This window comes from Mustela lutreola, chromosome 12 (genome assembly GCF_030435805.1).
Source record: "Mustela lutreola isolate mMusLut2 chromosome 12, mMusLut2.pri, whole genome shotgun sequence".
In the NCBI taxonomy this organism is placed as follows: Eukaryota; Metazoa; Chordata; class Mammalia; order Carnivora; family Mustelidae; genus Mustela; species Mustela lutreola.
Window position 1 is genome coordinate 51,291,154 of NC_081301.1, and position 25,570 is coordinate 51,316,723.

The 25,570-nt window shown below is 35.1% G+C and overlaps 1 protein-coding gene across 8 annotated transcripts in view; it reads right to left on the reverse strand.

The window, feature by feature from the left end:
• CNTLN (centlein) overlaps positions 1 to 25,570 on the reverse strand; it is a 309,757-nt gene that overhangs the window by 57,873 nt on the left and 226,314 nt on the right. For 6 of the 8 annotated variants that reach the window (XR_009346344.1, XM_059141989.1, XM_059141990.1 and 3 more), the window contains 3 exons: positions 23,522 to 23,702; positions 20,165 to 20,258; positions 19,860 to 20,083 (listed from right to left, as the gene is read on the reverse strand). Coding sequence is in view for 7 of the 8 variants with exons in the window: in XM_059141989.1 (XP_058997972.1) it covers positions 19,860 to 20,083; positions 20,165 to 20,258; positions 23,522 to 23,702 (499 nt within the window). In the remaining variant the exon portion in view is untranslated. The remainder of the gene's footprint in view (positions 1 to 19,859; positions 20,084 to 20,164; positions 20,259 to 23,521; positions 23,703 to 25,570) is intronic. The other 2 variants (XM_059141988.1, XM_059141987.1) reach the window with 2 other exon arrangements.

A 25,570-nucleotide genomic window follows, 5' to 3' on the forward strand; every position in this document is an offset into this window, starting at 1 on the left:
ATATCAAATAAATAAATAAAATCTAAAAAAAAAAATTCTCAAGGGAAACAATAATGTTTTCTCTATTTCCTTTGTAAGTTTCATAAGATTTAAGAGAGTAAAAGCATGGACATTTCTTTAAAAGAATGGTTTTTGCAAACTTTGGACCTGATAAGATAAAGGTTACTGATAACATCTTAAATGGGATTTTTTAAAAATTAAAAATTAACATATGTGAAAATTACTAAAAACATTATTAAAAAAGAAACCCATGGCATAAAGTAGAAATTTCTTTCAAAGCAGGAAAGAAGGTTTACAAAGCTTGGATTTAAATGATATTATACAAGGTATTTCTCAGAGGTTTCATTAAAAAGCTCTTTTTTAAAAAAGGCTCTTTTTTTTAAACACAAAAATTTCAGACAGGAACTTTTTCCATCATCCTTCACTCCATTTTCTATCTAGAATTGTCTTCTGTTTATCACGTTCTTTCAAATAGTAAGCCTTAACCTAACAGAGTAATCACTTAATAAATTTGTGCTATGTGAAATATTCAGATTCATATAGATCTTTAGGAAGAGGGTAGTCTAATTTTTTATTAATTGAGCTGCTTTCTCTGCTTTCCTCCTGTAACAGTGGTTCTGAAAGAATACTTAGGACTTAGATATGTATTTTGGAAATTAGAGTGGCACTGAAATGGGTGAGAGGTAGGAGTACCAGATACAGCAGAATGTGGACATCAGGACTGCCTTTGTTGTGTCCCACAGATTTTGAACCGTTGTATTTTCATTATCATTTGTTTCCATGATTTTTTTCAATTCTTCTTTAATTTCCCGGTTGACCCATTCATTCTTTAGAAGGATACTGTTTAGTCTCCATGTATTTGGGTTCTTTCCAAACTTCCTTTTGTGGTTGAGTTCTAGCTTTAGAGCATTGTGGTCTGAAAATATGCAGGGAATGATCCCAATCTTTTGATACCGGTTGAGTCCTGATTTAGGACCGAGGATGTGATCTATTCTGGAGAATGTTCCATGTGCACTAGAGAAGAATGTGTATTCTGTTGCTTTGGGATGAAATATTCTGAATATATCTGTGATGTCCATCTGGTCCAGTGTGTCATTTAAGGCCTTTATTTCCTTGCTGATCTTTTGCTTGGATGACCTGTCCATTTCAGTGAGGGGAATATTAAAGTCCCCTACTATTATTGTATTGTTGTTTATGTGTTTCTTTGATTTTGTTATTAATTGGTTTATATAGTTGGCTGCTCCCACGTTGGGGGCATAGATATTTAAAATTGTTAAATCTTCTTGTTGGACAGACCCTTTGAGTATGATATAGTGTCCTTCCTCATCTCTTATTACAGTCTTTGGCTTAAAATCTAATTGATCTGATATAAGGATTGCCACTCCTGCTTTCTTCTGATGTCCATTAGCATGGTAAATTCTTTTCCACCCCCTCACTTTAAATCTGGAGGTGTCTTCGGGCTTAAAATGTGTTTCTTGGAGGCAACATATAGATGGGTTTTGTTTTTTTATCCATTCTGATACCCTGTGTCTTTTGACAGGGGCATTTAGCCCATTCACATTCAGGGTAACTATTGAGAGATATGAATTTAGTGCCATTGTATTGCCTGTAAGGTGACTGTTACTGTATATGGTCTCTGTTCCTTTCTGATCTACCACTTGTAGGCTCTCTCTTTGCTTAGAGGACCCCTTTCAATATTTCCTGTAGAGCTGGTTTGGTATTTGCAAATTCTTTCAGTTGTTGTTTGTCCTGGAAGCTTTTAATCTCTCCTTCTATTTTCAATGATAGCCTAGCTGGATATAGCGGTACAAGCCTTTCTCAAGAAACAAGAAAGGTCTCAGGTACACAACCTAACCCTACACCTAAAGGAGCTGGAGAAGGAACAAGAAAGAAACCCTAAGCCCAGCAGGAGAAGAGAAATCATAAAGATCAGAGCAGAAATCAATGAAATAGAAACCAAAAAAACAATAGAACAAATCAACGAAACTAGGAGCTGGTTCTTTGAACGAATTAATAAAATTGATAAACCCCTGGCCCGACTTATCAAAAAGAAAAGAGAAAGGACCCAAATAAATAAAATCATGAATGAAAGAGGAGAGATCACAACTAACACCAAGGAAATACAAACTATTATAAGAACATACTATGAGCAACTCTACGGCAATAAATTTGACAATCTGGAAGAAATGGATGCATTCCTAGAAACATATAAACTACCACAACTGAACCATGAAGAAATAGAAAGCCTGAACAGACCCATAACCAGTAAGGAGATTGAAACAGTCATTAAAAATCTCCAAACAAACAAAAGCCCAGGGCCAGACGGCTTCCCGGGGGAATTCTACCAAACATTTAAAGAAGAACTAATTCCTATTCTCCTGAAACTGTTCCAAAAAATAGAAATGGAAGGAAAACTTCCAAACTCATTTTATGAGGCCAGCATCACCTTGATCCCAAAACCAGACAAGGATCCCACCAAAAAAGAGAGCTATAGACCGATATCCTTGATGAACACAGATGCGAAAATACTCAACAAAATACTAGCCAATCGGATTCAACAGTACATTAAAAAGATTATTCACCACGACCAAGTGGGATTTATTCCAGGGCTGCAAGGTTGGTTCAACATCCGCAAATCAGTCAATGTGATACAACACATCAATAAAAGTAAGAACAAGAACCATATGATACTCTCAATAGATGCTGAAAAAGCATTTGACAAAGTACAACATCCCTTCCTGATCAAAACTCTTCAAAGTGTAGGGATAGAGGGCACATACCTCAATATCATCAAAGCCATCTATGAAAAACCCACCGCAAATATCATTCTCAATGGAGAAAAACTGAAAGCTTTTCCGCTAAGGTCAGGAACACGGCAGGGATGTCCATTATCACCACTGCTATTCAACATCGTACTAGAGGTCCTAGCCTCAGCAATCAGACAACAAAAGGAAATTAAAGGCATCCAAATCGGCAAAGAAGAAGTCAAATTATCACTCTTCGCAGATGATATGATACTATATGTGGAAAACCCAAAAGACTCCACTCCAAAACTGCTAGAACTTATACAGGAATTCAGTAAAGTGTCAGGATATAAAATCAATGCACAGAAATCAGTTGCATTTCTCTACACCAACAGCAAGACAGAAGAAAGAGATATTAAGGAGTCAATCCCATTTACAATTGCATCCAAAACCATAAGATACCTAGGAATAAACCTAACCAAAGAGACACAGAATCTATACTCAGAAAACTATAAAGTACTCATGAAAGAAATTGAGGAAGACACAAAGAAATGGAAAAATGTTCCATGCTCCTGGATTGGAAGAATAAATATTGTGAAAATGTCTATGCTACCTAAAGCAATCTACACATTTAATGCAATTCCTATCAAAGTACCATCCATCTTTTTCAAAGAAATGGAACAAATAATTCTAAAATTTATATGGAACCAGAAAAGACCTCGAATAGCCAAAGGGATATTGAAAAAGAAAGCCAACGTTGGTGGCATCACAATTCCGGACTTCAAGCTCTATTACAAAGCTGTCATCATCAAGACAGCATGGTACTGGCACAAAAACAGACACATAGATCAATGGAACAGAATAGAGAGCCCAGAAATAGACCCTCAACTCTATGGTCAACTAATCTTCGACAAAGCAGGAAAGAATGTCCAATGGAAAAAAGACAGCCTTTTCAATAAATGGTGCTGGGAAAATTGGACAGCCACATGCAGAAAAATGAAATTGGACCATTTCCTTACACCACACACAAAAATAGACTCAAAATGGATGAAGGACCTCAATGTACGAAAGGAATCCATCAAAATCCTTGAGGAGAACACGGGCAGCAACCTCTTCGACCTCTGCCGCAGCAACATCTTCCTAGGAACAACGCAAAAGGCAAGGGAAGCAAGGGAAAAAATGAACTACTGGGATTTCATCAAGATCAAAAGCTTTTGCACAGCAAAGGAAACAGTTAACAAAATCAAAAGACAACTGACAGAATGGGAGAAGATATTTGCAAACGACATATCAGATAAAGGACTAGTGTCCAGAATCTATAAAGAACTTAGCAAACTCAACACCCAAAGAACAAATAATCCAATCAAGAAATGGGCAGAAGACATGAACAGACATTTCTGCAAAGAAGACATCCAGATGGCCAACAGACACATGAAAAAGTGCTCCATATCACTCGGCATCAGGGAAATACAAATCAAAACCACAATGAGATATCACCTCACACCAGTCAGAATGGCTAAAATCAACAAGTCAGGAAATGACAGATGCTGGCGAGGATGCGGAGAAAGGGGAACCCTCCTACACTGTTGGTGGGAATGCAAGCTGGTGCAGCCACTCTGGAAAACAGCATGGAGGTTCCTCAAAATGTTGAAAATAGAACTGCCCTATGACCCAGCAATTGCACTATTGGGTATTTACCCTAAAGATACAAATGTAGTGATCCAAAGGGACACATGCACCCGAATGTTTATAGCAGCAATGTCCACAATAGCCAAACTATGGAAAGAACCTAGATGTCCATCAACAGATGAATGGATCAAGAAGATGTGGTATATATACACAATGGAATACTATGCAGCCATCAAAAGAAATGAAATCTTGCCATTTGCAACAACATGGATGGAACTAGAGCGTATCATGCTTAGCGAAATAAGTCAAGCAGAGAAAGACAACTATCATATGATCTCCCTGATATGAGGAAGTGGTGATGCAACATGGAGGCTTAAGTGGGTAGAAGAATAAATGAAACCAGATGGGATTGGGAGGGAGACAAACCATAAGTGACTCTTAATCTCACAAAACAAACTGAGGGTTGCTGGGGGGAGGGGGTTTGGGAGAAGGGGGTGGGATTATGGACATTGGGGAGGGTATGTGCTTTGGTGAGTGCTGTGAAGTGTGTAAACCTGGTGATTCACAGACCTGGGGATAAAAATATATGTATATAAAAAATATATGTTTATAAAAAATAAAAAAAAAAAAATAAAAAAAAAAAAAGAATAGTAAGTATAAAAAAAAAAAAAAAAAAAAAAAAAAAGAATGTGGACATCAGTCCTGCCCAACAGAAACTGCCCTGTTTCCTGCCTGAATTTTAAATTTCCTCCCAGTTACTTCTTTAGATGAAAAATATGCATATAATGAAATGAACCTAAATCCTAACCAAAAATTACATATAAACAAAGTATTTTTCCCCCTGTGGGCCAGAAATTTATAAACCATGTAAATCAAGGAAAGATTGAAAGACGAGAAAGAGAAATCTTTCTTTTCTGGGGTCTAAACTAAAAGGATGTCACCATATGGCCAGGGACAGATGAAAAAGATGGCCAGAGGGGAAGAGCTGTGAGATAAGGACGAACACTGAAGACGTAAGTCTGGTTTCAGGTACCACTGCTCTTCACAAGGCTGTTCCCTGAGGCAGTTCGTCCTTTGATTTGGTGAACTTCTTTTTTTTCTTTTTTTTTTTAGTTTGAGTTTAGTTTCTGGTATTTGCTCTCAAGAGGGTTCTGCTAACAAAACCTTCTAAGGAAAGTCCAACAAGCTCCTCCCTGTTATTCTAACTTTAATTTTTCTATGGCATCCTACATTGTGAAACAGCACTTCTCTTTTGCTCATAATGAATTTTCCCTACCTTGTTTCTGTATCACAGCACTCTCCTACTTCTTCTCATTCCTCTCTGTCCATATATAAGATACTACCCCAAATTTATTACCTTACTAGAAAAATGTGTTCTATCTCCACCATTATTTCTCTGGAATAATGGAATGGACAGGTTTCCACATTTTTATGATATATATCAAATATGCAGTAGCTACACAAAGAAAAAATACAATGAACACTGACTCATGTGTTAACCATTCAACGAAGACACTGTGTTGCCAATAGAGTTGAAGACTATGAACCCATCTTCACTGACTCACCAGAAATAATCATTATCTGAATAACTTTGGTATTCATCATTGCCTTACATTTCTTTACACTTTTGATACATATATGTGTATTTCCAAAACAAACATAGAGTGATTTTAAGACCTTTCCTTTTCACATTTTAACATCACTGAAGTTGGGATGCATCTTCCATTCCTGGATACCATATAATTCCTATTACTTAAATAATATTTATTTTTTAAGAGTGCATATATTGCTGACTTCTGGCAAATACAATACCATCATCTTAGCATATATTGACTTTATAACCAGCAATCTTGCTGAAATCTATTATTAACTTGTCTTGAGATTCTGTGCAGACAACTAATGATGTTTTGTGTCTGCTGTGCAGACAACTAGTGTGCAACAACTAATGATGCTTTCGCTTCTTCATTTCTAACACTTTTAACTTTCATTTCTTTTTCTTAGTTCCTGTACCCTCTAGTACAACATCTAAGACAAGCAATGATAGCAGACATAAATATCTTTCTCCTGATGTTAAAAGGAATGGTTTTTACATCCACCATTAAGTATGATGGCTATTTTAGGTTTTTGGTACATAATTTTTTAACAGAATAAGAAAGTTCTCTGCTGTATTTCATTTACTAAGAGATTTTTATCATGAACAGGTATTTAATTGTATAAAAATACTGTCTTCGGGTTTTTCATTGTCATAAAAATTAATGTAACATAAGATTTATCCTCTTAATCCATCTGTAAGCATATAGTACAGTATTTAAACATCCCTCTCAGCATACTTACACTGCATCCATGTTTTGCTATGCTGTGTTTTCATTTCATTTCTCTTGTGGTATTTTCTAATTTCCCTGGTGACTTCTTCTTTGACCCACTGGTTAAAAGTGTGTTGTTTAACTTCCATATATTTGTGGGTTTTATAGTTTTCCTTCTGCTATTGATTTCTAGTTTTAGTCCATTGTGGTCAGAAAAGATACTTTGTATGGTTTCAATTTTCTCAAATTTAAGACTTATTTTGTGGCCTAACATGTGGTCTATCCTGCAGAATGTGCCATGTGCACTTGAAAAGAATACTGTAGTTGGGTAGAGAGTTCTGTATAAGTCTGGCAGGTCCAATTAGTCTATAGCGTTCTTCAAGTTCTCTATTTCCAGATTCTTTTCAGATCATTCATATACCTCTGTTTCTTTAGGGTCAGTTTCTGGAAATTTATTTTGTTCCTCTGATTCAGCCATTTTACTGTTTCTTTATGTTCCTTATAACTTTGGGTTGCTATCCATGCACTTAAAGAAACATCTACTTCTTCCTCTTTACAAACTGGCTCACATACAGAAAAACCTTCACCAGGATGAGCCCCAGCTCAAGATTCTGGAAACTCTCAAAAGTTCCCTGTGGATATGACTTGTCTGAGCCAGTGTGTATAGATTTCTAATTAAATACATTTTCTGTTTGTTTACTTCCCAGGCGCTCATAATCTCAGCATTGCTTACTCTGGGGCCTGTCTGCTATACTGGGGTCTGTAGAGCAGCAACATGCCAACCAAGCTCTTTTTTTATTCTCAGCAGCCCCAGACTTCTACCTAGAGTACGCCCAGTTCCACGCTGTCCCAATTGGGCTAGACAGAAATGAGTTTCTCAGGCAGGCCCTGCAGAGCTGGGACATTGTACACACACCCCATTCTTCTTCTTTCCATATCGGCTTGTCTGCTGCACCAAAGGCCTTGTGGAGCAGCAGCATGCCATCTAGCTCTTGTCTAGTTCTTAGTGGTTCCCAGGCATCTAGAGTATATGGGTCCTGTCTGAGGTTTAAGATGAGCAAGAAACAAGCCCCTCAGGCACTCTCCTCCTTAAAATCTGCAACAGTGGATACCTGTTCCCTCTTCTCTCTCTCTCTCTCCCTCCCTGAGAGAGGAACTTCTGCTTCAAGCTGTATCAGCTTCTGTCTAGTGTGGCAGGGGTCCTCTGCAACAGCAGCAGGCCATCCAGCTCTTTTGGTTCTCAGTGGCCTCTAGGCATCTAGAGTATGACAGGTCCCATCCATGCTCTGAGACAGGTGAAAAAGCAGCCATTCCCACAGGCTTGCTGAAAAGCGAGAAGGTTGGACATAAGGTCCATTATACTCCTTCTCTCCTCAGGGAGGACCCACAAACCAGGAGTTTCTTCCGGATCACAAGGCAGTATGATTGCAGGAGGGACTAAGTTGAAGGAGTGCCCCACCAATCTGAATACGGCTAGCTGCACACTCCCGAGGGGTGCCTTTTCATTGGTTTCTGGATTTCTCACAAAAGGAATTGGCCTGAGTATTGTTGCTGAATTGGTTTCTCTATGGGAAAAAGGGTCTGGTGCTTCCCTCAAATTCTGCCATCTTCCTGATGCTGCTTTAGATTTTCTGCATCTTTAATACATTTTCCCCCTTTCTTTGTTGTAGAAATGAATTATATAAACAATTTTTCTAATGATGAAATAAGCTATTTTACTTCTGGAATTATCCTCATTTGTGATACTTATTTATCATAGTTTCATTAGATTTGTTAATAGTTTAGGAATATTTATCCATATTCATAGCTGAGATGAACCTTTAATTTTTCTTTCTCATATTTTCCTATCTTGTTATTGTGTTACAGTTCTAGTACCCTCATAAAAAGAGGTGAAATTTACTTCTCTTTCTTCTCTTCTTTGGGAAAATGTGTATGCCTAGCAGAACTTACATATGAAACTCAAATTTCAATCTCACAAACTGCTCATAGTGTGGTATTACATTTTATTGATAGCTTTATTAAGGTATAATTTACATAGATGAAATTCATCCATTTTTAAAGTATCTGATTGAATGATTTTTAGTATATTAATAGAGTTGTGCAATTATACCAAACACTAAATTTAGAACATTTCCATCACACCAGAAAGAAACCTCATGCCCACTTACAGACATTTCTTTCCCAACTCCGTGCCTATGCAGTCTCTTATCTACTTTTTGTCTCTATAGACTTTGCCTTTTCTGGACATTCCATATAAATGAAATGTTACTGTGTTTGATCTTCAGACACTGACTTCTTCCCACTGGGCATATTTTCAAGGTTTACCCATGTTGTAGCCTGTGTCACTACTTCATTCCTTTTTTATTGCTGAATGATTACCCATTATATGGGTGTTTGATTGTTTCCACTTTTGGGCTATTATGAATAACGCTGCTATGAACATTCACGTAACAATTTTTATTTATTTTTTAATTTTTTAATATTTTATTTATTTATTTGACAGAGAGAGAGAGAGAGATCACAAGTAGGCAGAGAGGCAGGCAGAGAGAGGGGGAGAAGCAGGCTCCCTGCTGAGCAGAGAGCTCGATGCGGGGCTCCATCCCAGGACCCTGAGATCACGACCTGAGCTGAAGTCAGAGGCTTAACCCACTGAACCACCCAAGCACCTCTACGTACAGTTTTTATGTGAACATCTGTTTCTGGTTTCTTTGGCATACACCTAAATGGAACTCTGGATGATATGGTAGGTCTATAATTTGCCTTTTGAGGGACTGCAAACTGTTTTCCAAATTAGTGCATTACTTTCCATATCCCACCTGCAACGTATGAAAGTTTTAATTCATCCATATCCCCATCAATACTTGCTATTTTTTATCAACTTATTAGTATCAATGATCCACCTTTTAGTTTTTTTTATCTTGTCTACTGCATGTTTGCTTTCTATAATATTAAGTGTTGTCCTTATCTTAATATGTCTTAATATATTTTTATTTTCTTTGGGATTATTTAATTGCTCATTCTTAAATTGAATGCAACCAATTACACTGGTAGCTCATTAATTTTTAACCTTTCTCTAGTTTTACTGCATTTAAAGGTATACATTTCCATCTGAGTACCATCTTACCTGCACTCTGCAAGTTTTGATATCATTTAATTTGAAGTATTCTTTCATTTTTTAAATTTTCTTCTTTGATCCATTAGTTATTTGGAAATGTCTCTATAAGTTTGTATCAGAATTTTCAAAGTTAAGCTTTTAAATTGATTTCTAATTTCACTTATGTTAAACAATGTTTTTTATATGACACCAAATATTTAAAATTTGTGAAGAGCTTTTTTTGGTTTAATTTTGTGAATATTTTTGATAAATATTTAGAGCAAGTTATCTTAAAAATAGTTAAGATTTGCCATTTTTGCATTATATATTTTGAGCCCAAGTTATTAAATGTTCATATTTATATATATTAAGTGTTTATATGTTAGTTTTATATGTTCTCCTTTAGAGCAAAATTCTATGAGATGACTCTAAAAAGGATGCACATTTAACTATATTCTCCAATTCCTCTCCTTCTCTTCCCATTTCTTAGTTCCTCTCAAGGACCTACTCTAGTCAGCAGCATTTGACATCGTTAGTCATTCACTAGTCCTTGAAATCCTTTCATCATTTGGCTTTTGGATACTCCATGCTCTTGGTTTTCTTTCTACTTAACTGGCTTTTCCTTTTCTAGTCCTTTCCCTTCTGTGCAAACTCCAAAGGTTGGAGGGCCCTGGGCGCAGACCTTGGACCTCCTCTCTTTTTTATCTACCTTTACTCCCTAAGTGGGTTCCATCCAGCTTCACATTTTAAAATATGATCTAAATACTCATAACTTCAAAATTTCATACCTCTAGCCCTGGTCTCTCCTCTACATTAGACACTCAAATATCCTGCAGCTCACTTGATACCATCACTTCAGTGACAAATTGCCATTGGGTCCAGTGGTAAACTGTCAGCGACTTTAGCTCTAGGGATTTACATCTTTTTGTTGTTATGTTCTATATATTTAAATGGTGTACATTTGTATTTGTTATATTTTGTCCAACTTTCTTGGTATGTTCATATGAAGATTTTTTTCTCCCACAATATTTATCATAAAATATGATAATATTTAAAGTCTATCAACTTTCTAGTCACTTTAATTAGAATACTGATAGATATTTCAATTCTTCACTTTGTTTTTTTTTTTATCTTCCCATCTAGGATTGGTCGTCAAACTCTGTGTGTTATACCATTATAAAATCCCTTGTTTTCTTTTCTTTCTACTTCTACTGGTATCCTCTAGATTTTTGTCATCTTTTGCTGTAATATTTAAACAGTCTCTTATTTGCATGTTTCCATTTAATTTCTACTTTCTCAAAGTTTAGTCTCACACCTAACTGTACAACAGTACCACCCGAGAGCTTTTAGCAAGGTACGATCACCACCAGATATTCAGATTTAACTGGTCTAGGGTAGGGCCTGGGCGTGAGTATTTTTTTAAAGCTCGCCAGGTGAGGAGAACACATAGTTAGATTTGAGAACCACAACTATACTAGATTATTCACTAGTCTCAACAAACTTCTTTCTTGCCTTGATGCCTTTTCAAGATTTCCCTCTTCTAATGGTTTTGTTCCACTTATACAACTTTCAAAATGAAACTGTAAGTCTAAGCACAAATGCTACCTCCTCAAAAGTCTTACTAAATAATGACTATGATGAATGACTGTATTTTTCCATCCACTACATATCCATGGTGTATGTTACACACACGCACACACAAACACATGATAGATAGATATTATAATTTCTTTGTATTATGATATACATGTTCACCTCTGCTAGTAGTATATTATATAAGTGTCAAAGATTATGTTTAATTCATTGTTGAGTATCCTATTATTAAGGCCTTACCTGTGTTAGGTATATTAATCTAAAACAAATCATAACAAATATATCTATCCATGTGCAAACCAAAATTTTAGGCATTTAAAACCAAACTCTAAAATACATGCATAGTTAAATATCACAATGATTCCATAGTGGGGAAAAATGTTATAATTTGTCACTTCTAGGCATATTGATATTTTAATGAGACACACTTACCTGAAAGGATACTGATGCAAAGAATAAAAACACCACTAGGAACATAAGACTGTGCAATATATTACAACACTGGCTCATTATAAACAGAAAATAAATTTCTAACTGATGCTTTCAGGTCCTATTTTCTTATCTTACTATTTTTTGTGTAAGATCACAAATGCATCTGAAAACAGAGTATAAGATGTATGATTTTACAGTACATAGCATTCTGTGTGTAATAATCATTCCTTACAAAGTCTAATATAAGACACAGACATTCTGTTAACAAATATCACTTGGTTCATCTAGAAGATAAGACATAGGAATAAGACAGTCACGTCCAATTCCACATGGATTCTCAGCTCAGATCCTGGTTTTTGCACAGTTTACCTTGCGAACATGATCCGAGTGACATTTCACAAATTCCTGGATAAATGTTGCTACACTCTGCTAGGAGAGAGACAGGCTGTGTCATGCACAGATCAATAATAGCACTGTGTTTCATCAGCTTCAAAATCAAAAGTGCTTCATCTGGCAAAAGCCATGGCCCTAGAGAATCTGACATATATAAACCGAATACCCTATAAGGAATGTGTACTACATAAGCTATTGGGGTAAGATAAAAGAAAACTCTGGAGATTAGCAATGAAGTACAATAAGGGAGTAGTTTTCTACTTCATTATTACTAGAGATATGAACACAGACCACAAAAAGGAAAATGAGGGTATTTAACATTCTACAATTGCTGACAGAAAAAAAAATAAGTCCAGTACAAATTTAACACTTCAGTCTTTTAAGTAAGAGTTATATAAATAAATATAAACCAAAGATAAATGTAAGTTTAGGAAACAATAGCAATCATATAATCTACACAAATGAAAATGTTTTATGGAGAACCATAAAATATGATCCTTTTAGAATTACAGGGTTTCCTAAAAGACTCTTCAGATATAATGGTATCCTCAAAGTTTATATGATAGATAAACCTAAAAACCTAAGATATTTGTTGAATGGGTTATGCTGTTTTCATTAATTCAGGATCAGTCTTTTATTTGGGTTTTGATTAAGTTAATTGAAGATTAGCTGGTTAATGCAATTGGACAAGAGCTGAAACAAATTTGAAAATTCAAATCCTAAAAATGAACCTGCTTTAAGATTGCAGTTGCCAAAAAAGTTTCTGAAAACAAAATTTGCTGTTGGAGAATTTACCTTCATCTAACTCAGAGGGCAAGGGAATCAAGAATTCATCAAGATATCAGAAGACGTAATAATGCTTAATCACAAAATAAACAGCAGTCTATATTTACGACACGTATGTGGAAATATTACACATAAACTCTAAGATTACTTGGGGACACTCCAGTTGAGGAGTTACAGAAAAAGCAGATTAAAGGCTATTAGGCAGCAATGGCTTAGCGTGAAAGTCTGGCTCTCCAGCCCATATTTTATAAAGCATCTCTTCTGTAACTTTTGGAAATATTGTTATGCCCCTAGGGATTGGTTAGTACTGTTATTAATATAGAGAAATAGCATTTTGGGGGGACAAAAAGGAGTATCTTTTCCCTACAGAAAACATGTAGGGCCATTTTGCAAATCAGGGTTTGGAAAATTAAATGCTTAGAGTTATAAGAATGGCAACACAAATAAGTGAAGTGGGCCTAGTAGGATTTTTGACAAAAAGAAGAGAGTATGCCTCATTCTCCTTGAAAGCACCATAAGACTAATACTGCTGACTCTCATATCAAAACCATAACTCCCAATACTTTCACGATGTTATATAGTTTATCAATTGATCTGTCAACTTTTTAGTCCTTTCCTACAATGTTTTCTATGCCTTCACTTCCTCAATATAAATGAATATTCATTCTTGACTTACCTGTTCTTCTAATTCTCAAATTGATTCTCTAGTTCCTATTCACAAGTCTGTAGGATATTTTCACTTACATGACACATAACCACCTCAACTTAATAAATTACAACAGAATTATTTTTTGCTAAACTTAGAAAAGGAGAATGGCTCTGGGAAATGTTGTATGCAAGAAGTGATATTATGAACTAGACTTTAAGTGATGTGCTAGATTTAGAATGACGTAAAGAAAAGAGGAAGGTACTTGAAGTAGAAAACAATTTTTTAATGTTGATAAGAATATGCAATATCAGATCAGAGTCTCGGTAAAAACTAGTCATAAATCAATCTTCATTCTTTCATTGAGAATGTACTATGACCTTAAATATACAGGATTCTGTGAACATTATCAAAGAAGTATAACATACGGTTTTTGTCTTTTAGGAGTGAATTAACTACTAGATCTGACAAAATTCACAAATGGTAAACTTTAAAACTATTAAACTTAATGTTGTAAAAAAAATCAGCTTAGAAAAGTAGAAAGACTATGAAGTTAAGATCAAGAGATAGCTCTAGGTTACAACCCTAGAATGCCAACTCAGCTTGATCTTAAGCAATTTATTTCAATTCTTTAAGTCTTAATTGCACCACACCTAATATAATATGAGGATACTATCCTCCTCATAGGTTGATAAAACGACTCAAGAGATAAAAATCAATTAATGCAGTCCTTCACATCAACAGCCTAAACAATAAAAATCACATGACTACATCAATAGATGCAGAAAGTCATTTGACAAATTCAACACACATTTATAGTAAGAACTCTCAGTAAATTAGGAATAGAGGGGAGCATTCTCAACTTCATAAAGATTATCTATAAGAGCCCTATAAGAAACATCACACTTAATGATGAGAAACTTGAAGCATTTCCACTTAGATCAGGTGCAAGGCAAGAGGTCTCCTCTCATCCTGGCTTTTTGTCATACTGGAAGTTCTAGCTAAGTCAGCAAAATGAGAAAATAAAGTGAAAAGTATACAGAGTCAGAGGAAAGAAATAAAACTGTCTTTATTCACAGATTTGACTGTCAATGCAGAATACCTAAAAGAATCAACAAAAAAACTCCTAGACCAACTAAGTGATTATGTCACAGTTGATAGATAAAAGGTTAATATATGAAAGTCAATCCCTTTCCTATATACCAGCAGTGAACAAGTAGATTTAAAAGCAAAATATCCCATTTACATTAGCACACCTAAAAAGTAAATACTTTAATATATATCTAACAAAAGATGTACAATGTTTATATGAGAAAAACTAAAATTGGGGCACCTGGGTGGCTCAGTGGGTTAAGCCTCTGCCTTTGGCTCAGGTCATGATCCCAGGGGCCTGGGATCGAGTCTCGCATTGGGCTCTCTGCTCAGCAGGGAGCCTGCTTCTCCTCATCTCTCTCTCTGTCTGTCTCTCTGCCTATTTGTGATCTCTTTCTCTGTCAAATAAATAAATAAAATCTTTTAAAAAAAAAGAACTAAAATAGTCTGAGAAATGAAGTCGAAGAACTAAATAAATGGAGATATTCTATGTTCATGGAAAGAAAGGTACAATATTGTCAAGACGTTAGTTCTTCCCAATTGGTTCTATAGATTCACTGCAATCGTAATCAAAATTCCAGCATGTAAATATTGATAAACTGATCTTAAAGTTCATATGAAGAGGCAAAAGATCCAGATTAGTCAATATAGTACTGAAGGAAAACAACAAAGTTGGAAGATTTAACACTACTACCTGATTTCAAGACTCACTATAAAGTTACACTAATCAAAACATGTGGTACTGGTAAAAGAATAAATAGGTCAATGGAACATAATAGACACCCCGGAAATAAACCCACATAAGTAGAGTCAATTGATCTTTGAGGAAAAAGCAAAGGCAATGAAATGCAGATAAAATAGCCTCTACAACAAAATGTGCTAGAACATTTGGGCATCTACAGGCAAAATAAAAAAATAAAAATTTTAAAAATCTAGACACAGAAGACGGACTTTATTCCTTCACAAAAAATAATTCAAAATGAATCACAGACCTAAGTGTAAAACACAAGGCTAAAAAATTCCTTAAAGATAAAATAGGAGAACTTCTAAGTGATCTAGGGTATGGTGATCACCCTTTAGATACACCAAAAGCATGATCCATGAAAAAAATAATTGATAAGCTGAACTTCATTACGATTCAAAACTTCTGCTCAACAAAGCACAGTGTTGAGAGAATGAGAAGGCCCATTCTACTATAGACTGGAAGCAAATATTTACAAAAGACACATCTGATAAAGGGCTTTTTCCAAAATACAGAAAGAACTCCTAAAACTCAGCAGTAAGGAAAAAAAGAATCCAATTAAAAAGTGGGCAAGAGACCCAAATAGACATCTTACCAAAGAAGATAAACAGATGGGAAATAAGCATATAAAAAGATATTCCACATCATATATCATCAGGGAAATACAAATTAAAACAACCATGAAATAACACTATACACTTTCAGAATGGCCCAAATCCACCACACTGTCAACATCAAATGGTAGTGAGAATGTGGGGCAATGGGAATCTCATTCCTTGCTGCTGGGAATCAAAATGGTACAGTTAACTTTGGAACACAGCTTGGCAGTTTCTTACAAAACTAAATATATTTTTACCATATGATATAGCAATCACATTTCTTGGTATTTGCCCAAAGGCATTGTGTGCACACAAGAACCTTTATGGGGATGTTTATAGTAGCTTTATTCATAATTGCCAAAGCATGGAAGTAATCAAGATGTCCTTCAGTAGGTGAGGAGATACATAAATTGTGGTACATGAGACAATGGAATATTATTCAACACTAAAAAGAAATGAGCCACAAAAAAACTTGGGTGCATATTATTATGAGGGAGGAAACTTAGGTGCATATTATTATGAGAAAGAAGTCAGTCTGAAAACTCTTTATATTATAGGATTCCAACTATATGACATTCTGCAAAAGGCAAAGTTATGGAGATAATAAAAAAAAAATCTGCAGTTGCCAGGGATTGGAGTGGGGTGGGAGGATAAATAGGCAAGACATAGAGGATTTTTAGGGCAGTGAAAATGAATACATGAATAGATTTGTGTCATTATATATTTTTTCCAAACCCAGGGAATGTACAATATAGCAAGAGTGAACTGCAAGTTAAACTATGCATTTTGAGTAATTATGATGTATCAATGTAGGTTCATCATCTCTGATGGGGATACTGACAATGAGGGAGTCTACGCATATGTGGAGGCATGGGATATATGAGAAATCTCAGTACCTTCTTTTCAATTTTGCTGTGAACCTAAAACTACCCTTTCCAAAATAAAATTCTAATAAAAGAACACACAGTTTCTTTGCTCTCAAGTTCTACCTTCCACAAAACACTAAAACACAGTTCATCCAAGTTCTTTGATATTTTATAACAAAGATTGCCTTCCCTCTAGTTTCCAAAAACATGTTTCTCATTTTCATCTGAAACCTCTCCAGAATACCCTTAATGTCTCTATTTCTAGTACATACCTCAAAACCCTTGCAACATGTACCCATTACATAGTTCCAAAGCTGCTTCTTCCACATTTTTAGGTATTTGTTACAACAGCACTCAAGTGGCAGTACCAAAATCTGCATTACTCTGCTTGGGTTGCTACAATAACAACAAAACCCCCATAGACTCTGTGGCTTAAACAAGTGACATTTAATATCTTCCAATTCTGGAGGCTGAAAGTATGAGATGCTAGCATGGTCAGGTTCTATTGAGAGCTCTCTACCTATAAGGTCACTAAACCCAACATAAGGGCATGACCTCAACTAAACGTAATTACCTCACAACGGCCCCATCCCCAAAAAACGCAATATTAAGAATTAGGTCAAAATTCAACATATGAATTTCAGGCAACATACCTCAATCATAGTGATAATAAACCTCTTGAAATCCATTTTGTTAAATAAATACAGAAAGGAAATTAATAAAATAACTCAGCTATTAATATATGAATTAATAGTACAGATTATTCTACTTTCTCTAAACATATTATTTCAGGGGAAGGCTTATTAGAAAATAAATTTTACAGTATATAAAATTCCACAAAAATCTATGTTTCATATTTACCAGCTGATATCTTATATAAAATTATTTAATACCTATACAAAACATTCAAAAGATTTTTAAAAGGTGGTTTTATAGCTAAAGTTGCATTTTCTTTTATAATATGGGTTCTAGTAGTTTGCTTCTATGAGTTAAGGCTGTTTAAATCTACATGATGAAACAATGTGGTTATAAACGAGTTTACACAGCCATAATACAATTAAGTAATGTTACTGGAACCAAAGAGAATGACATTTACATCTTGTTGTTCTTAAGATTTGGGACTCATTTTTTTCACACTTTTCAGATAAATTATGAGTAACTGTCTTGGCGAGTTACTCCTAACAGAGAATGACTGAGGTTCGATCTCATGACCCTGAGACCATGACCTAAGCCAAAACCAGAAGTTGGACATAACCAATTGAGCCACCCAGGCACCCCTCTTTTTACCTAAGAACTTTATCTGCATAACAGAACATCTGTTTTCCAAACATCTCTGACCTTCATGTGAAAGGCCTTCCTCCCTTTGAATCCCAGACCGCAACCTAATTCTTTAGCTCAGGATGTTTTATAAGCTTCAATTACCTAGCTGCTTTTTGGGTTTCATGTTTTTATGGAGGTCTAATACATACAAAATTAAATTCTTTCTCCTGTTAATTTGTCTTATGACACTTTAATTATTAGAGAAGTCAAATAACCTAGAAGGAAGTAGAATAAATTTTTTTGCCCTTACAATCTATATAGAGTATAGATTAGGAGTTGCCTAGAGCTGGCAGAGATGGGGAAGGATAATAGATAAAGGGTAGAGAGTCCCTTTATGAAGTTATGAAAATGTTCCAAAATTGATTTTGGTGATAGCTGCACAATTTTGTCTACATTGTAACAACCATTTAATTAAATGAGAGAATTATATGGTATATGAATTATCTCTCATTAAAGCTATCACAAAAAAATTAATAGCGGGTGATTTAAATACTTCACACTCAATAACTGATAGAACTAGACAGAAAATCAGCAAAAATAATAGAAAAGTTGAACATCATTATTAACCAACTAAACTCAACAGATATATATATAGAACATTCAATCCAACAACAGCAGAATACACATTCTTCTCAAGTGCACATGGAATATTCTACAGTGTCTACTACCTGTTAGGCCAGAAAACAAGTCTTAATAATTTTTTAAAACCCAGATCATAGAAAGTAACTTTCAGAGTACGTTTGGAACATGGGTCAGATTTGGTTATAAGGCTACTTTGGGAATGAAGCCAGAACACAGTTCCTATAATAGTAATCATAATAGTAATCCTTTATAATTAAAATATTTAGTTAGTATTGCTTGGATGAAAGCACTAGATAATATAAGTAGAGGATTTAAGCATAATTTAAAATCATGTATGATAGTGATTTAAAAGTGGCTCAGTGGGTTAAGCCGCTGCCTTTGGCTCGGGTTATGATCTCAGGGTCCTGGGATAGAGTCCCACATGGGGCTCTCTGCTCAGCAGGGAGCCTGCTTCCTTCTCTCTCTCTCTGCCTGCCTCTCTGCCTACTGTGATCTCTCTCTGTCAAATAAATAAATAAAATCTTTTAAAAAAATTATTTTCTAAAATTATGAATTCTTCTGTATAAGACAAATTTTCAACAAATCATTATTTTTTATAAGCAAATACCTTTAAGAATAGAAATGTAAAGAACAATCTTTCATTTTCATTTGCTTTAAAATTAAATTATGATAACCAGCAATGTTATAATGTATCTAAAAACTGCTAGAGAAAACTCAATTCACCTGAGTTTAACAAAAGCATAGATAAGTTATAGGAGCACATTAAAATAGATATTTATGTTAAAATCCTCACATGTTATACTAGTATTTGCAAAGAGGAACAGCGGCAATTACTATTTAAATAATTTGATTATAATGAAAAATTCAAAGTTTTAGACATGGGCAAATGGACAACCTAAATGCATTTATGAAGCCTATTCTTAAAATCCAAGTTATACCCCAATAAAAAACACAAATATGAACAGAACAACACATGTAAAACAAAATATCCACCCTTATAATAGAGACTATTATAATTAATTTTTAAAGTTTCTTTACCTTTATTGTCTGTCTGCTCATTTGATATCGTTGATCAGACACTTGCTGTTGCTGAAGGAGTTTTTCATTGATTTCTTTATATTCTTTGACAGACAATTCTGCTGTTTTTTTGGCATTCTGAAGTACACTGTTTTGTTGTTGTAAGGATACAATACGTTCTCGTAATAAAATAATATTGCTACTTGATTTCTGGACAGTTATATTTTTCCACTTTTCTCTGTTAACTATAAAAATAATGTTTGTAATATTTTTTTTAAAAACACAATAAATTAAAAAGACATTGTTAATTTCATATACATTCTTACCTCTGATAGGAACTGTTGTATGTGAACTCTTTTGTATATTACCATTCTTCTTTTGAAAAGTTGTTTTTTTGGCATTCTTGTAATGAAAATAATTCTAAATTTGAAGGTTTTATAAAAATTAGATTATTACTCAAAAATAACTTCAAGTGAATGAACATAATAAATCATATTATTTCTTTACCTAAAAATATATTTATCTATGCAGGCTAAAAAATTTAAACAGTAAAATTCTATAACTGATACCAAGAACTCATAAATTAACATAATATGTGCATTAAAGTTGAACTAGAAAAAAAAGAAGTTGATCTAGGAGGCACAACACACAAATACAAAAATCAATCCAAAAGTGGTAGAAATTTAACCTACGGACAGTTTAAAGATCTATGAGGAAATATAATAAAATCAATAAAAATAAAATAAGAATATTAAATAACTTATGGCTCTATATATCACTATATATATACATATATATATATACACATATACACACACACATATATATGTATATATACTGAAAATATATAAAGTACCATACGGTTTCAGTAAGTCCTGTTATTACTTCATTCCTCAAAATATTTTTCAAATACTTCATTTGAACTTCTTTAGAGTCAGTATATAAGATAGATTTTTTTATATGTTTCATTGTTGGGGTGCCTGGGTGGCTCAGTGGGTTAAAGCCTCTGCCTTTGGCTCAGGTCATGATCCCAGAGTCCTGGGATCGAGCTGCATATTGGGCTCTCTGCTCAGCAGGGAGCCTGCTTCCTCCTCTCTTTCTGCCTGCCTCTCTGCCTACTTGTGATCTCTGTCTGTCAAATAAATAAATAAAATCTTAAAAAAAAATAAATGTTTCATTGTTTTATGAAGATTCAAGTGCCAGTGATGTACTAAGCACTATAAAAATGTCCCAAACAAAACCAGTATTAGTCACCAGGCTTGGTATCAAATTATCTGGACCTAAGATAAAAATAATTGGGCTTCCATTTCCAGGATTATTTCTGACTAGATATACAGAAAAAATTTTTTTTAAGATTTTATATATTTAAAGAGAGAGAGAGAGCACACACACAAGTGGGGCGGAGGGGCAGAGGAACAGACAGAGAGAGAGTCTTAAGCAGACTCTAAGCTGAGTGTGGAGCCTGAGGCTCACCATCATGAGATCATAACTGAGTCAAAACCAAGAGTCTGACTTTCAAGTGACTGAGCTACTCAGATGCCCGCAAAGAAGTTCAGGAAAATCTTAAACATTGAAATTAGCACACTTAAAGTTTGTTTTTTTTTTTTTAACATGGCAAAATGTTAAAGACATTCTGATGTCACAAGTTAGGAATATAGGAATAGGAATCCTAAAACACATGCAACCAACAAAGTGGCCAGGAAAATATATGACAATCAATAATCTTTGAACTTGAAATTTCACGTATATAGCAACAAAAAACATAAAAGGCAATGAAAGATGGCCTAAGCCCCCAACTCAAGATGAGAAATTGTAGAATGTAGAATATAGTGTGTACAAATAGCTTGTCATTCTCTCTCTCTTTTTTTTTTTCCCTCCCTGCATAATATTACATGGAACGGATGTATCACAGTTTAACCGTTCAGCTATTGAAGGACATTCTGGTTGTTGCCAGTTTTCAGCTATTAGAAATAAAGTTGTTATGCCCATTCATGTACAGGTTTTTTTGGGTAAACACAAATTTCCATTTTTCTGGGATAAGTGTCGAAGAGGCAAATAGTTGGGTTGTTTGATAAATGTATGATTAGTTCCTTTTTTTTTTTTTTTTTAAAGATTTTATTTAGTTGTCAGAGAGAGATAGAGAGGACAGCAGGCAGAGTGGTAGGCAAAGGGAGAAGCAGCCCGATGTGGTACATGATTCCAGGACTCCAGGATTGTGACCAGAGGGAAGGCAGATGCTTAACTGACTGAGCCACTCAGGTGTCCCTTTTTTTTTTAAGAGTCTATTTGTTAGAGAGAGAGAGCACAGTGGGGAGGAGCAGAGGGAGAGAAGCAGACCCCACTGAGCACAAAGCCTGATGTGGGACTCGATCCTAGGACCCTGGGATCATGACCTGAGCCAAAAGCAGGTGATTAACCAGCTAAGCCACCTAGGCACCTCATCCTTTTTTTTTTTTTTAAGAAACTGCCAACTGGGGGCGCCTGGGTGGCTCAGTGGGTTAAGCCGCTGCCTTTGGCTCAGGTCATGATCTCAGGGTCCTGGGATCGAGTCCCACGTCGGGTTCTCTGCTTGGCAGGGAACCTGCTTCTCTCTCTCTCTCTCTCTCTCTCTCTGCCTGCCTCTCCATCTACTTGTGATCTCTCTCTGTCAAATAAAGAAATAAAAATCTAAAAAAAAAAAAAAAAAAAAAAAAAAAGAAACTGCCAACTGTTTCCCAGAGTGCCCTGCCACTTTATATTCACACTAACATTATATGTGAGATCCACTCTCTCTGCATCCTCGTCAGCATTTGGTATTCTCACTCTTCTTCATTTTAGCTGTTTCAAAAGATAAGTATCCCAATAGGGTCTTAATCTGCATTTCCGTAATGGTTAGTAATGTTGGAAATCTTTACGTGTATTTATTTGCCTTCCATTTATCTTCTCAATGAAATGTCTGTTCATGTTTTTTACTCCATCTTCTAACTAGATTATTTGAATGTCTACCAATGAGTTTTGACAAAATCTTTAAATATTCAAAATCTGGGTCCTTTATCATATACACGGTTTGTAACACTTCCTGCATTGTATGGCATATCTTTTTATCCTCAAAAGTGGGCCTTCCGGGACGCCTGGGTGGCTCAGCTGGTTAAGCAGCTGCCTTCGGCTCAGGTCATGATCCCAGCGTCCTGGGATCGAGTCCCACATCGGGCTCCTTGCTCTGCACGGAGCCTGCTTCTCCCTCTGCCTCTGCCAACCACTCTGTCTTCTTGTGCTCACTCTCGCTCCTCTCTCTCTCTCTGACAACTAAATAAATAAAATCTTAAAAAAAAAAAAAAAAAAGTGGGCCTTCCAAGACCAAAATTTCTTAATTTTAATTAAGTCTAATTTATTGATATTTTCTTTTAGGTAACATAATCTAAAACCTAATAAGCTAATTATCACCTATTTTTTTTTTGGCTAAGATATACATACCTTAAGATTCATATTTAGGAAAATAATATCTATTTCCATTTTCAACTATACAAGTTTGTAACAAATTGATACTTAAAAATTATTAAAAAGTTGAGTATTTCCACTATATATTTCAAAGAAAAACATTTTCTAAGGATTCAGATTAAATCACTGGTCATGAAATTTAAGTTATAAAGCACAAGATAAAATTAAAAACATAGCTTATAATTAAGTAACACTGTGTCATATACCTTTGGGGTCTTGCCATCTGTATTTGAATAAATTCGTACCATTTCTTTTCCTTGCATTTGGCTGTCTTCCGTTTGGTCACCCTCTTTCTGGTCTCTTCCATCCTCTATAGGACTTATCTTCTGGGATGTTTCTACAATAATTGTTCCTAAATCTTGAGAGGTCTGTCCTTCAGAATCACTGCTTTTAGAAAAAAATGGAACATAAAATTCAGGAAGAAGAGTTGTTAAATGTACCTCTTTTAAGTTCAAGATCAAAAACCATTATAGCACATACTGCCTATAAAGCTATAAGTTTAATCTGAGCATTTATTGGTTTTCCATGGTAAGAAAATCAGTCTAAATATGTTGTACAGTCTATTATTTCTGTGGATTCCATACATGGCCTCTAACTTATTAAGATGAATAAGCAAGTACAAGTAGGACTTCTTTAGCCTGATGGGGCATCTACATTGGTGACTGAAATTTGAGCATCAGTTAAGTGGAGACCTATTACTGCAGTAAAATTAGCAGACTCAGTAAGCAAGCACTGGCCTGGGACTTGAGTTCTGGCTATATGGCTCTTTCAGTTACTTACTGTCTCTGGACAGTGTTTCTTCATCTGATAAATGTTATATTGTATCAGGGGTCCTGCTTTTTTTCACAACCAAATGTCCTCTTTGTTATAATTCCCTTATGTGCACCATATTTGAAAAGTGTATCCATCAAAGAAAAAGAGTATGCCTATTGAAAAATAGTTCAATGTCATAGTTACTTGTCACCCAGATGAAAAGAAACTAAATGTTAAAAAAAAGTTTCCAAAATTGTGAAATCTCATCAAGAAATTAGAATACCCAGTATCAAATGCCTAGTAATACCACTTCTGTAGTATTTCTACCAAGTGTTAACTCAGGAAGCACATGTTTTAACAATGCCAGGGGTGGAAGCACTTACAACTTTCTGAGATAGGGCAGAAAGCTTTAACAATTCCGACAGAAAAATTTTCCCTTCGTCTGGGACAATCTCTGAATTTCTGAGGCTGATCCCAGTTCCATCTCCTATGTCCATTCAATTCTGAAAAATGCCTGGTAAGCTCCAATTATATGCCAGGTACTTTTCCAGGCATAAAGGACAAAGTAGCAAGTGAATAAAGGAGATAAAAATCCCTGCCCTTATGTACCTTTCATCCTAATGGGGTGAGTTCAGATAACAAGAAAAATAAGTAAAATCTATATTATGTTAACAGCTGGTATTAATGGAAGGAAAATAAAAGTGTTGAGGTTGAGTAGAACATACAAATAAGTACAATCCCTTTTCCATATGGATGATCTCTTAACTATTTTGATACGGTCATTTGATGCTTAAAACATCTCAAGAAAAACATCCCTAGCTTATTCAAATATTCCTATTATGTGTGCTTTTGAGATGCTTTTCCACCCTGGTCACTCTTGAATATGCTCCGCCTTATCTTCATGGAGCGTTATGTCCAGAATTCAATTTCATATTCCAAGTATACTATGTGAATTCCTTAGTAGAACTCCTGGTAGATGCAAACTAAAATTATGCAAGCTTTTCTGACATGTATATTGTACTGTAGACTCATACGAGATTTAATTAAAAACCTCTTACAATATTTGTATGTATACTCTTGCAAAGTCTTATATTTTTCACACTGTATCATTGAGCAATTGGCAGTTTCCAGCTAAGTAACGGACCTTGCAGTCTTCCACATTACTCTATCTTCCCAATCTATTGCTATCTTCGGGGATTTTTATTCAATTTTATAAAGTATTTTCTATACCTTTCAACATCATTTTATTCACAAATTTGACCAACATGCTTTGCTGAAATCCTGCTTTTCTTTCTCAAGATATTAACAACTCTTTCTGATGAACACTCATCTCTGAATGAGCATTGATAAAATGCATTTTTGTATCAACACCCACAGAATGCAGGCTGTGCCAATGGCCTGGCCCACATCAGAAATCTGACTTAAGTCTGCTGCCCTTATGGTAAATACCTTACCATCAAGGAAACTACCCTCCAACACAACTTTAGCCAACTTACCCTACC